General features: G+C 36.1%; 1 protein-coding gene across 2 annotated transcripts in view; it reads left to right on the top strand.

Moving 5' to 3' along the window:
* Positions 1-13,845, top strand: part of RNPC3 (RNA binding region (RNP1, RRM) containing 3) — a 14,690-nt gene extending 845 nt beyond the window's left edge. The window contains exons 2-15 of one of the 2 annotated variants that reach the window (XM_017729764.1): positions 889-936; positions 2,043-2,161; positions 2,791-2,871; positions 3,620-3,731; positions 4,209-4,277; positions 4,902-5,050; positions 5,983-6,108; positions 6,872-7,008; positions 7,780-7,941; positions 8,116-8,210; positions 8,290-8,348; positions 8,919-9,051; positions 9,991-10,063; positions 13,619-13,845. In XM_017729764.1, the coding sequence (XP_017585253.1) occupies positions 889-936; positions 2,043-2,161; positions 2,791-2,871; positions 3,620-3,731; positions 4,209-4,277; positions 4,902-5,050; positions 5,983-6,108; positions 6,872-7,008; positions 7,780-7,941; positions 8,116-8,210; positions 8,290-8,348; positions 8,919-9,051; positions 9,991-10,050 (1,350 nt within the window). In that variant the 3' untranslated portion in view covers positions 10,051-10,063; positions 13,619-13,845. Of the gene's footprint in view, positions 1-888; positions 937-2,042; positions 2,162-2,790; positions 2,872-3,619; positions 3,732-4,208; positions 4,278-4,901; positions 5,051-5,982; positions 6,109-6,871; positions 7,009-7,779; positions 7,942-8,115; positions 8,211-8,289; positions 8,349-8,918; positions 9,052-9,990; positions 10,064-12,695 lie in introns of both variants that reach the window. The other variant, XM_017729763.1, reaches the window with a different exon arrangement.
* Positions 13,846-14,589: the final 744 nt, after the last annotated feature.

Here is a 14,589-nt window from a genome sequence, read left to right as displayed (position 1 = left end):
CCCGCCCGCGGCTTTGCCTCTTGCTGCCAGCAGTGAGGCTGTGGTAAAACAGTGCCGAAGGGCCGCTTGTCACGTCTAGGGATGCAGTTTCACAAGAGTGTCTCTCGAAACTCTGTTTTGCTTTTTTCTTCCTCCAAATTACGGAAATATGGATGTATTTGTTTGGTGACAAGTACTGCTCATAAAGAGCCTTATATTCTGCAGAACTACAGATAGATGATGTCTGCATATTTTATCAGGGTCATGCTTTCTTTATAGGATATCAAATATACTGACTTTGTTACAGTGATTTTGGGTACGGAATCATGTAGTGGTAAGATGAAGTAATGAAGTTTGCTAAAACAATTTTAATTTTGAGGGGTGTATTCTGTGAGGATTTGATTTAATTTGGGAAGCTAATGTTCTTTTAAAACCTGAAAACTAGGGGAAGAAGTTAGAAACCGTTCGAACGCTCAGAGCACAATAGTTGCAACTTTTGTAGCAGGAATAGTATTACTTTTAGGAGTTACTTTGATGAAAATATTTTGTGAAGTGCTTAAATAAATTTTCTGGTTTGGAAGAGGATTAGACCTTTTTATCCTTATATACTTCCTTGCGGTTTAGGATGGTTTTTGCTCACTAGAAAAGAAACACTTCTCCTGTAGTCCTCAGACAGCTGCTGAGTTCCTGTCTTAAGTTTGACTGCAGGAGGTACTTTTCCTAAATTCATAAGAAAAATGTTTTCTAGTCCTTCATGTTTGCCCCAAATGGGAGTTAGAGGACTACCCTCTGGAAGCTTTCAAATATGTAAACTTGAACTAATAAAGTGCTTGTGGCTCAGTGTTTCACATGCAATCTCATACCCTTTTGATTCAAATATATTATAACTTTTTTTTGTTTGTTTTCTAGAAACATACTGCTTTTGCTACCTTTCCCAGTGAAAATGCAGCTGCAAAGGTTTGTATTGAGTTTACTGAATGTTTTAGCAAAGTGCTTTTCTGAATTGCCAGTGCTCTGTTTTACACATCACTGGTACTTAGTGCTAAGAAAAAACAAAGCAGTACAATGTAGTACTAGAGTTCTGTTTCAGGATTTGCTTGCAGGACTTGATGAAATTTTTGAACACTTTTTGTAGAGTCCCAAGAAGGGTGGGTTGAAAGGGGTTTGTGGAAGTCATCTGATCCAACCTGTCACATAGGGCCTGGCTTACAGAAGCCAAGACTGATCAGAGCCCTGTTTAGGATGTGTGTGCATTTATATACAAACTATAAACCAAATATAGTTTCCTGTCTCCTGCATAATTGTGTATTTGCCATAAAAGTCAGCCCTAGTGATACTGACAATTCACGTCTGCCATGAATGCCCAACTTTGATAAGAAAACTATCATATTTATAGGGGATATGGATGCCAAAAAGGTAATACTAATAGTGCTGTTTATATACTAGTCTGGTTAAAAAGCCTGGGTCCAGATCTTTCCCCTTATACCTTGGGTTGGTTTTTTTTGCGTTGCTTCTATTTTTTTTTTAGACCACACTTCATAGGACTACTCAAAAAGTTAACGACTGTGTGAGGTCAACAGGGGTGAATTAGTTGCTTGTGTCAGTTGTTTGCAGCCTATTGGGTTCTGGACTTGAAGAAAGCTGGATCTTCCTAGGAATCTTGATTTTAAAATTCCCAGCTGTTACTGAGAGAGTTTACCATGTTCGTACTTCAGGAACAAAAGACTGGTTACTTGAAATCCCAGGGCTTTACTAGGCTTTGTGAAAAGTCTTGATTGTTAAGGCTGCTGCTGTGTTCAGGTGACAGAACTCTGCAGTGGTTCTGGCTGTGCAGCCTTGTCCCTTTCCTTCCTGCCAGCAGGAAATGCTGCGAAAAGTGGGGCTGTGAAGACACAAACCATGCAGAACTCTCGTGTCCACAGTAGCACAGACTTAGCTTAAAGCAGCTGGGACTGCATCCTATGGCCAGTTTACCAATCAAAGGAAAAACAGTTATGCTTTGAAATAAATCTCATGTTTGTCCTCTTCCCTTTCTTTCTTTCCTTCTCTGTAATTACTTGAAGGCTTTATCAAGACTGCATCAGCTGAAACTTTTAGGTCACACGTTGGTAGTTGAGTTTGCAAAGGAGCAGGAGAGTGCACAGGTACTTAGCCAGCCTTCTGTCTCAGACAAGTGCAAAAGGTATGTGAAGAATAATTTCCTTGTTATGTTTGTGGTCAAGGAAAGGAGGTTCTGGATTCGTGGTACTTTGGTGGTACTTCTAACTCAAAGGATAAATTGTAACCAATTGGGAGTCTTAACAAACAGGTTCAGATCTATAGGCAAGTGACTGCATTCCTCCCCGTAGAACTGTGTCATTACCTGTGGAATGTGTAAATAACTGATAAAAGCTATCTAATAGTGTGTAACTAAAAGTATTGTAGTAGAGGTTTCAAGTTATTTATTCCACTTTCTAAATAGGAACAAATCAATAATTTAATACCTTTGAATTTATGGTCTCTGAACAGAGTGCATGACCAGTAATTTCAGTTCTTTTACTGTGAGTGGATTTAAGTCAGGAGTGTTTGAATATAGGAAGACTTACTTAAATCTACATGAGTATTTATTTGAGAAGACTGTCACTATTGTAATTATCCACATGTGTTAACTATGAAGAATTGATAACAGCTGTAGTAGTACAATTGGTAAAAGATGTTAAAAATACCTGTGCTAACTTATTTTTTATATTTATTGAGGATGCATATTTTATATATTACATAAGGCATACTTAAATTTTGCTCTGTTTTAATTAAGACTAAATTAATTTTCAGTTCAGAAGAACCAGTAAAAGAAGAAGAGAAGATAGAACCGAACTGTGTTAAAATAGAGAATGGAATTGCACCAAACCATGGGTTAGTGTGGGGTTTTTTTTATTTGTCTTAATTATTTTATTCTGTTACTGATTATTTTGAAATGGTTATGTACTGTGGAACAACAGTTTAGTTTCCTTGTATGTTCCACAGGCAAAGCTGTGGGAGGTGTCATAAAGATGAAGTTTCAGTTCCTCAAGTTTAGAATCCTCACAGTTGGGTAGTGACTGGTGCTCTGAGCTATGAAGTTGTGGATTGCAGACAAGCCTTCTAGCACATAGCTTTGAGCTATGAAGTTGTGGATTGCAGAAAAGCATTCTAGCACTGGGCATTGCTTTCTCGGGCATCAGAGGGCTGAGGTTGTCCCGGTGTTAACAGCAGAATTCCATTCACTTGTCTTCGCGGACGTTTCTTCCTTTTCCCTCCCCCCCATTTTCATTTTTGCATACAGGAAGAAGTAAATTTTTGGAACATTTTGAGCATTGAGTTCATGATACTTGTACAGCCTGCTATGCTGTGCTTTTGGTTTTGGACATGTTGATTGTTTCTGTTTGCTTTAGGCTTCTGCATGGGTTGATAATTTCTTTATGCCCAAGCCCAGTAAATCTGTCATGCATTGGGGACTACTCCTTGATGTTAAAGTGGCCCAAAACTATTCTAGGGGAAATAATAATATTTCAGTGTTACTTCAGATGTAATTAATAGTTAAGCCTCTAGTAATCATTAATTGTTACCAGTAATTAAGTGGCAGTAATGTTAAGGTGTCTTGTTTTTAATCTTTTTTCCTCAGCCTCACCTTTCCCATCAATTCTTGCCTCAAATATTTGTATCCACCACCTTCAAGTGCAATTCTAGCAAATATAGCAAATGCCTTGGCAAGTGTGCCCAAATTTTATGTCCAGGTAAGTAAAAAACAGAAAAAAAAATAGTATAAAATTAAAACCATCTATTTTTCCCCTCTTTTAATTATCCACAAAAGTAATTCTGTTGTCATAGTAAATATTAAATTGGTTTTTTTTTGTGATAGTGTTAACCAATCTTAGTTTTTTGCTATGTTGAGGTAATGAGATTTTATTAACCAGAGGTAGCTTACTTAATTGACACTGAAGACTTGTCTGGATATGCTCTTCCTCATTAGATGTGATTTGAGCACCTGGAATTTCATTCTGAGGAGATGCTGTACTTATTTTATTAGCCTTGTTAGGGTGTTGCTTATATTGACCATTAGTGTTGGATCTCAAGTAGAGGTTTCACATTGTTCATGAGCATTAAAACTGCTGATTTACACCTCCCGAGAGTGATTCGCTATTTTTACTTTGCAAGGAACTGATATCACTTACTTATTTAAAGGAAACCTTACTTATTTTGAATAATTTCAGGTACTTCATCTAATGAATAAAATGAATCTTCCTCCACCTTTTGGACCAATTACTGCTCGCCCTCCCATGGTAACTTTTTAAATATATGTTTTCAGTACTGTAGAATTGATTCACAATTTAAAATGTTAGCAGCATGGTAGGAGATCTAAGTTCTAAAAGCTGGAGGAGTCTCTAGAGGATTGCAAATCCTGCTGCATTTCACTGGGTACGATGTGCATGTTCGTCTTCTGAAGAAATTCTTTTGACTGGACTTAGAACAAAGAAATACACATCTATGGCAGCAGCACTGGAACGTTTCAAAATGTTGGTTCACTATTGAAACTGAGATGGCTTTGGAGCTTAAACCTCCACCCATTTGTTTTGACCTTATTCTTCTTGGGAAAGTCTTTGAAACTGAGTGCAAAGTGAAAATCCAGGATCATGGTTGCTGTATGTTTTTTATCACCTCAACTTCAAAGAAGGAAAACATTCACTGTTATGCGTCAGAAAGCAGCTAACTTTCTTTTGCTTGTGGAAAGTTTTTCTTTAGTAATGTAGTTTACCAAAAAGGCATCTAGATCCCTATAAGCATGCTTTGAGAAAATACTTCTTGTCAAATTATCATTTATTGCTTTGACTGTTTTTATTAAGTAAACAAGATACATTTTTTTTTCTTTAAAAAGTTTAATTTTTTAAACTTTCTCCCATAATTAGTATGAAGAGTATTTACCAGTGCCTGTGCCACCCCCCCCAATCCCACCTCTGCCTCCTGAAGAGCCTCCTTTGCCTGAAGAGGAAGAAGAGCAACTGTCTAGTGGGGATGAATCAGAATATGAAAGTGATAATGATGAGGAAAAGGAGAGGTATGCATTTTACAGTTGTTTGCAAGCTTTTGGGCTTGCTTAAAGTGGTAGTTTTACTTTTCTATCTTCTAGTTCAGCAAATGTAAATGTTTGCAGAATATAGCTGTAATATCTAGTAGAGAGAGCATGTAGAAATCTTTCCAGATGCTTAGAGAAACGCCAGAGTACAGAAGGACAGTGCTGGTTTAAATGCAGTAAGAAAAGGAAAGTGGCCTATTGGTGTGCAAATTGTCATTTGTTCCCATGTCCAAAAAAAACCCAACTACACAAAAGCTCAGCTTGAAGAGTGCAGATGTAAGGAAGCAGAAATGAGTTCATTTTCTGAAGTCTTCTTTGCTCCCCATCTTTACTAAATTGACTACTCAGCCTGAATCATATGTGCACACCAACTTGCAAAATGTTCTTTGTGCCTCAGCGGGTATTGCTGGGGGTGATGATATTTGTGCTGAGGATTCTCTTTCCGTTTCGCAACTGAATTACATCATAGCTGTATTTTTGTTTTTCAGTTTTTAAACTAACACTAAATTAAAAAGCAGCTTTTTTCTTTGCTGTCTAAACTGAGAAGTAAATCAGGAAGTCCCTATGCCTTATTTGGAAAAATACATCATTTGGAAAAAGCTACCCCTGTTGAGTGTTATAAAAATCAGGTTCAGCTTGGGGCATCACAGCTTCTCTCACAGCTTCAGTGTCCCAGTAAGGAGCATGCTTGGGGAAGGAAGGGCATCACTAACCTGTTACGATTTTGGTCAGTCCTTAAGTGCTCTGTGTGTATTGATTTGCTGTGTGTTACAGTGTCAGTTTTAAGGTAGCTAGTTCTGTAATTATATTCTGAAGAGTTCTATGTCAAGGGCTTTAAGGAAAGGGGAGGGTTTTCAAAACGAGTATTTTCAAATAAACTGTAAACAACTTTGTTTTGTTTTTGTGTAAAATAGAATGACCAAGTTGATGGAATTAGCAACCCTTCAGCCTAAAAGACCAATAAACACAAAGAAACGTGGCGTTAGAAAAAAGCAAAGAATTAAAGACATGTTGAATGTTCCTGTGTGCACTTCCCACAGGTTTGTGGTTTTTTGCACTTATCCTATTGGTTTTATTGCTCTAAAAGTCAAAATTTTCCTCTAATTTGAACTGAAGTCTGCTCAACAACCTTAAAGTGTGCCTGATTCAAGCTCTGTTTCTCTTCCTGTCAAACTAATAGAAATTCCTTTCCATAAAAAGATAGCTAGTTTGACATCACAACTCTGACAGAAGAAATTTAGATTTAGTGTTTGGGCTGCTTCTTAAAACAAAAAGTTAAAAGTATGATACTGGAAGAATAGAAACTGACTTAGTTTAAAATAAGTTTGGGTTTTGAAACTGCAGTTGTATGCCCCAGTAGACAGCAGTGCAGTATTTCTATGTTGTGATGAATGATTGTGAATGTGTTTTTACTAACAGCTGTCTGCTTCCTCCAAGTGATTTGCTATGTATTTTTTAATATATAGTAGTTAAATATATATAATAAAAATTATATAATACACTAGGTGAGAGCAGCAGCAAGGCCAGTTATTTTTCATGCTTAAGTTACTGATGAAGTTTTTAATAAATGCCTGTGTGTTTTGTACTGTGGTATGTGATTCTTGGTTTTGCTCCCATGCCAGACATACCTACTGTATTTGCAGTGTTCTAATCACCTGGAACTCTATTGGGTGAAATGTATGAAATGGAGAACATGTGTTTGTGGTAAACAACAGCATAAAATTTAACTGGAAGAAATCTTGTATTTGACCATGCATTCATTAGTGTCTGAATCTTTAATTAATGTATTGTTGTTTTAAACAGTAACTTGCACCCTGTACTGTCACCTTCAGATGTCTTTGAGCAGCCACAGCATGTAGGTCATAAAAAAATAGAGTTTCATATTAGTACTGAGATCCCAGCTGTTCTTCAGATAAACTCAGAAAAAGAAGAAAAAAATGGTAAGAGAGTTTGTACTTCAAATGTATTTAATGTTAAAATCACGTGGCTTCAGTGTGTAGAAGGGTGCTGAAATTTATGCCAGGAAATTCTTTTCTATTATATTGGAGCTTTCAACACCAAGTTGCATCATGTTTGCATTTGCTGTTTTTCCCATGTTACAAGCTTTGGAAAGGATCCAGAGGATTTTAAAGGTCTCTCTCCTACGTGCTCTATAGTTTTATGGTGAATTGCACTGTCTTCTGTATGTTAGGATGGAAATGTTACAAATGCATTCTCAGTATTTTATAGTGTAAATGAATCTATCAGGCTAATTTCAGGTTTTCCTTTTCCACCTCTTAGAGAGCAGCATCCAAGTGATTGCCAGCCCTTTCTCTGTGGTGCACTGATTATCTGCCATAAAAATGCTGGGCAATGATAACAATGAGGTGTGATGGCTTTTTAGAGGGTTATGGTCAATCTGTGATTCTTGGTACTTTACAGTAACATCCAGTTTCTTTAAAGGAAAATACTGCAATGGATACAGGCTTAAACAGCAAGGCAAGTTTTATGCTAACTAATGTGTGCCATGGCTACATGGGGTTGTAGAGGACTCTACAGAGCAGGTGGTTTTGTCAAACTAGGGATTAAGACTCTTTTAGGGATGTATTCAAATTGCCTTACAAAGTCTGCTCTATTAAAATGTTGCTGGAAAGAGTATGGTGTTCTTGCTGGCTCTTGATCTTGTTGTGAATAAATGTACCAACCATTTACGTAATTTGTTGAAATTTCAGACCTTTATGCAAGCACAGAAGAAATCAATAATACAGGCTTTGGAAGGATTTTCCCAGCTCCAAGCTCAAATGATAAAATGGAAACTGAAGAGGAGGATGATGAAATACCATCAGAATTTATTTCTAGAAAGGATCTAGAAAAAAACAGACTTTCTAGAGAAGGTATAACTATGAGAATAGATTATCTAGTAATAGCTTTTTGATTTGTTGCAACAAACAGCTTAAATGTTTCTTTTCTTAATTGATCGTATATTAAATTATTTTATACTTAGGTATATGTGAGCAAATGTGCAAAGTAAATGACCTAAAGTATGGTTTATTTTTTTTGTCTTCAAGAAATGGAAAAATTTTCTGTTTTCAAAAACTATGAGCCAGGTGATCCAAATTGCAGGATATATGTGAAGAATCTAGCTAAACAAGTTCAAGAAAAGGTAGGTAAACAAGGAAATTAAATATCTATCAAAAGGGCTTTTTCTTAGCATTTCTCTTCACCCTACACTTTAATTTCAGGATCTCAAGTTCATTTTTGGAAGATATGTTGACTTCCAGTCGGAGGTGGAACGCAATATGTGAGTTCATTTGGTACTTGGTTGAAATTAAGCCTTTTAAATTAATTTCTATGGCACTGCTGAAAACTGTGATTTTAAAAATAGTCATATTTACATTTTTTGTGTTTCTGCATTAAAAAAATAGTGTTAGACCTGAAAATCTTCATTTATAACAAGTAAAGAAATAGAATTATTTTATGAACAGTGACAGAAAATCCTATTATTTTTATTATTATATATATTTATATTATTATATATTTTTATTATATTTTTATCATATTTTCATTCTCAGGTTTGCTTTTCTTGGCTGTGTGACACAGAATGAACTGTGTAGGTGATTGTGTGTATCTGATCATTTTGCATATGTCCTATTTGGTAGTACTGCACATCAATTTGCCCTCCTGCAGTCTATTACCTTTTAGTAAATGGTTTCCCCAGGCAAAATGGTCTCCAAGGACGTCATTCCTCCTTGTAGGCTTTGCTTCTGTTTCTGCTTTTTCTCCAACTTGAAGCATGAGAATACATTTGTACTGTGAAATCTGCAAGGTTTGTTAAAAATGAGTAATTGCCACTTCTCCATTGTGCCCCTAGGTTTGATATCCGTTTGATGAAAGAAGGCCGTATGAAGGGACAAGCTTTCATTGGACTTCCCAATGAAAAAGCAGCTGCTAAAGCACTAAAAGAAGCAAATGGCTATGTCTTATTTGAAAAACCCATGGTGGTTGTATCCTTTTCTTCAAGCATTTACCTTACATTCTTTGTACTTGCTGCCAATCTCTAGTTTTGCTGTCATAGTGCTCTGCAAAATAGAAAATGCCTTAAGAGAACCAGTCAGCATAACACAGTGTAGTATTGTCATAGTGCTCTGCAAAATAGAAAATGCCTTAGAACCAGTCAGCATAACACAGTGTAGTGTTAATTTTATGGTAGCTGAAAATAACATAGAGGCACCTCTCCTAAAACAGGACAGTAAAAGTGCTTTATTTTGAAACAAATTTCTCTGGTCTTACCTCTTTGATCCTGCAAAGACAATACAAAAGATAATTTAGCTTGTATGACCACTATATTTAAACTAAATACAAGGTTTTAGACTTGGCTAGGTCTGTGTTTACAGAATCAAGAACATAAGAAATGTTCCTATTAGAGTAAATGGTCTCTAGACTGGTTTTTCAGCTGGAACTGTCACTTTTTGGTTGCATAGCACTGGTTTTTTGTGTGAGAGTCCTTTCTTATTTTTCACTTAAATATTTCACAGTTTATTTACACTCACATTAAGCCCAGCATCTGCTGCTTTTACTGTTTTTCCTCCCAAATACTGAGACATCAAAGTTATGAATTAACGTGCTGGGTTGGACATTTGTAAATATCAAGCATTTACCCTACTGTAGTTACTCCATTTGCATCTAACCCATTCCCAGTTAGTCCTCCTTATTTACTTATTATTGCAAGCTCTTGGACAGGCTCTCTAATAACTTCTGTAGTGTGTATCAGTGAGGTCCTGATCTTGACTGATAGACACTATTGTTACAACAATACTTCATACTGTAGTAGAATTGATTGAGGTAAAGGTCACTTTCTAGATGTCTTTGCAGAAGTAATCTTTTTTTTCTTTCTTGGTTAACTTCTACTTATCAGACACTTGTAGTCCTCAACAGAATCTCAGCAATTTGCTCGTTCAGCTAGACCAAAACAGGATGCCAACGAAGGGAAGAGAAAAAAGTAAAACGCTGCACAAGGTACGGACTCTCTGCCTGAAAGTAAAAATAAAGAATTGGGCTGGGGTTTTTTTGTTAGTGTTTGTTTGTTTTTATTTACTGTCTCTTTAATGGCTTCTTTAGGAGTACTGATGATGGAGAGGAAATGTTCCATACAAATTTCTTTTCTTAAATGTGTGCTTATATCAGAAAAACAGAGTGCAAAGTGTATAGTCGGTTTAAGTTTAAAACTTTGGTTTTTTCTGTGTTAAAAAACTCAGAGACTCATATTTTTGTAATCCTGGTATTGTAGGGTATTTGTCAGGTTCTCTAATCCTTATTCTGGGAAGCTAAAGAGAGTAATTCTGTAGAATTGGACCACTTACCTTTTAGTAAACTTCCAGGGTTTTGGTATTGAAAAGTGTTGCCTCTGAACTCCTTCCCTTCCATTCCTGACATTGTAAAGTGATCCTGAAGAACTGGTTCCAGCAATAAACTTCTGCTAGCTGTAAAGGATCTTTGCTAACTTTGGAAAATGAGTTCTTAGTGCTGTTGCAGCATCCTTTAAACTTGCCTGAATTAGTGAAGGGTATTTTGTTAGAAAGTGCTGCTTGATGTTGCGTTGATCAAGGCTTCCTTTGTTGTGGAATGTATAGGTCCTGATTTTTGGCATTATTTAAACATGAGGGGAAAGTAGCTTCTAGCAGAAAGTTAATTGTTATTTAACGTTATTTCTTACCGTGTAGCTTTACCTCACTGGTACCTTCTCTGAGTATTTCATTTATATGAGAGTAACTCAAGCAAAACCAGCTCTAATTGAACTGAGTGGTTTCATGGCCTGAAAACATTTGCATAGTGTACTCTCAAATGGCCATATGAAGTAACTGGTACAAGAATAAAAAGCATTATTTCTCAATCTGCACCCTCTGATACATGAACTAGCTCAAATTTATATGGCACTGAACTTAATTTCTGGTTACAGTTGGAGATCACTGGTTATGCCTCCGCTTAAAACAAAATTAACTGAAATCTTAGGCTGAGTGCTTATGAATCCTTCTGCTTAATCCATGGTGTGTTTTTAATCTGGAGCTTGATCCTTGCTACTCTGAAGAAAACGTGAATTTGAAATAAAGGATGTGAACAGATGTTTTTGATTTTTACTAATTGGTTGTAAAGCCCACAGTGTGGTTATTGTGATGGTAGTATTTCTGTTTTTAACAGCTAGTTTAATTGCAGGTTCTTCATTCTGTCCATTGTCTAAGGATTTCTTAAATCAGATTGCATTTAAACTTGTTTCCCTCATAGCTGAGATGCTATTTGGTCTTAGTTACTATTTTGTGTTAATGATTGTGGTTTGCAAAATCTGTATTTTGTCAAATTAAAGATCACTTTTTTATAGGCATTCTTCCATACTGGTCATTGAAAAGACAGAAATAAGTATTCTATTAGGATCAAGTATTATGAGAATATTTCAGTCTTGTTTCTCACTCCTTTCTTGTTAGAAAAAACCTTCTATTTATGTTATCTAGTGTCTAATAAGATTACTAAGGTTTTTTTAATTTAAAAAAAATTGAAGCATTTTAGCTAGTGGAGAGCCTGATAGATGAAGCCTGATCACTTTTATTCTTTCCAGGAATTCCATGTCTTTTCAATTAATTTTGTACATTTATTCTGAATGCATTAAAAATGCTAAATACTTGAATTACATAAAGAAAATAAATTTGTTACTATATTGATGGTCAACTCGGAAGCTTTTTCCAGAGTGAGCAAAGCCATATTTCTATGTGCACCTGGAAGTCTTACATGAGCTACCATCTTACAAGTGTCACTGGTGTTCTGTCCATGGGCAGAACTTCTCCCTTACCGTGACTGTTTATATGTTGCAATCATACAGTGTGCCACGGAGTTACACAGATTTCTAGGGATCGATGAGGTTTAATTAAAAATACTTGTTTCATTTCCCAGCTAATGGTTAAGCTGAACCCTATTGCGACATGACTCTTTTTCTGTTCCTGCTGGAATATTCTGATGGATGCTGATTTATGATACAAAATTGCATTATAAAAACTTGAGTCTAGGGTTGATTGATTGGTTTTTTTTTTTTAATTTCTTTTTTTTTTTGGTTTTTATTTCTCTACAAAGATTTTATCCTTTTTTTTTTTTTTTGAGAAAATAATACATATGGTTTATAAAAATACTGTTTAACTCCTTGCTGGCTGAAATGTCTTTCTTGATGGACTGGCAAACAAGTTCACTTAGAGTGACTTTTTCCTGTAGCTAAAATACAACTTTTTGGGGAGAAAAGTTATGTGGAAGAAACTGATGTTGAGAGGTCTCTGGCTTCCTCATAGGGAAGAAGTGGTTTAAAAGCTGGCATTAAAGGGAAACATGATTGGGTTTTGGACCTGATGGAAATAAAGTGAATCTGAAAAATGGCTTGAAGGAGAGGGAAAAATCTGCTGGTGTCCTAATAGTTCAAGTTATCAAAAAACACATTTACTTTTGAATATGAAGTTTAGTGTTGATGGACTCATTAGCCTTCTTTAATCTCATAAGGGTTAGAACTGTTTTTTATCGAGGAGGCATATTTGGTTTTGCTAGGTAGCATAAACTTATGTATGTGCAATACTGAGAATCAAGTAAAATTAAACCACATTCTGCTGTTCTTCTTTAGAAACATTCCTGCGTAAATACTGCAGTAATACTGTCATGCAGAGTGTATCCTTTCTTGTTGTATCCTTTTTTGTGCAATGTTTCCTGTAGCACTCAACTGCATCTTAAGTTTTCATGTAGAGTAGGTGTGGGGAGGAGTTAACGTGTTTTACATTGAGCTAATCTAGTAATTTTAAAAAGCAAACTTTTTCAGGGGGTAAAAAGAAACCAATGAGTTGTCTGTGTTGTGTGAATAGACACAATGAAGATTCCTAGTCTCAAAAGGTGGCCTTCGCCTTCTTCCTCAGAGGTCATATACTGTACTAATTTGTGGTCCCATTCCTTAGTGGAACAGTTCTAGCTCATACCAGCTGATCTGTGTGAAGCTGTGCTGAGCTCACACTGACCGTTACCTTGTTTTTCTTTAAATACATATTAATATAATAACATGTTGGCTAAAATATGTTGCAGAGCAGCCTTAATATTAAGGGTTGACCAGTATTTTAGATCATTTGATGATTACTGTTGTCCTGGTTTATGAGAAACAATCTGAAGTTGATCTAGTTTATACATTCCTTACTTCATCTTTTTTGAGTAAAGAAGGAAATTAACAATATCTTGCAATTAAGTATTTGGAGCTGGACTAATAATCAACTATTAATCACTGCTACCTTTTTGTTGGTTGGTTGGGTTTTGTTAGATTGCTCTCTGCACTGAGGTAGTGTTGCTAGTGACTTACATGTTTCTTGTGGGTTTCATACTACATTACTGTTTAACTTTCTATAATATAAAATTAATACAGCCTGCACCTTTTAAGATGTATTTCTACAGACATTAAGCACCTTTTAAAATACTAAGCATCTTTCAATTTAGTTGTCAAAAGCCAGTATAGCAGTGCTGTTTTCTAGTAGTTCTTACTTTTAACATGCCTTTGTGATGTTCCAGGTCCCTTTTGTGTTCCATCTCTTTCAAGTATTCACAAGCTGGGGAAGAAGCAGTGTAATCATCAGGACTCTTGAACTGTGCGTAGTAGCATTTCTAAAGTATGTAAGGCAGAGAATAAATTTTCTCGTCTTGAAGATTACATATATCTCTAAGTATCACAAGACTTGCATCATAAATGTATGTTTAGATTGCTTGTGAAGTCTAATAAATTACTCCCTTCCTCTTCATTTTGCTGTCTTCTCTTCATTTTGACTTTTATTTTTGGGGTTTTGAGTGGGATGGACCTTCTTGTCTTGGAGACCAAGCAGGAGGACTGGTGCACTGGCCTGAATTTGTACTGTGAAACTGGGCACTGTTTTTCCTCGGTAATTAACTTGTATTATTTATCTGCAACTTGGAAACTGTTACTAGTGAGACTGAAGTCATTAAAACCCGAGTAGCAGTTAAAACTGTATAGTATAGATGTGGTTCTTGCCCTGTTGAAGGGTGATAGTAACAGTGGTCACATAGTAGGATTTGCTACATATTGGGCTGGTTAGTGGAAAACCATGTGGGAAACATTACAATGACAGTTAATTAACAAGAGATTCCAGTCCAGTGGACTTAAAGTAAAAGTTATTCCATAAATCACTAAATCATAGTTGATGGTGTGGGAGCTGGCTGCTGTAAAAGATCTGTTTTGTCATTCCAGCTGCAAACAGTCTAAATCACTAATATTGACGGCTGAACCAAAGTAAGTGTATCTTTGCTGGTTTTTTCCCAATATGAACTGGCTTAGCAGGTTACTTTAAAATGCTTTTACTGGAATTATTCTTAGCTTATTTGCTGTATTCCCATGGGGACTGTGTAATTGTTCATTCGATCCTAGAGGGCTTTTTCAACTTAAATGCTTCTATGGTTCTACAGTGATATGTCCTAACACCCGTGTTGAGCTATGCGTACAGAACGAAAGGCCCCCAAGTGAATTTTCA

Source organism: Corvus brachyrhynchos, unplaced genomic scaffold (assembly GCF_000691975.1).
Source record: "Corvus brachyrhynchos isolate BGI_N302 unplaced genomic scaffold, ASM69197v1 scaffold101, whole genome shotgun sequence".
NCBI lineage: Eukaryota > Metazoa > Chordata > Aves > Passeriformes > Corvidae > Corvus > Corvus brachyrhynchos.
The sequence above is the reverse complement of the archived record's forward strand: the minus strand, read 5'-3'. Positions and strand labels throughout refer to the sequence as shown.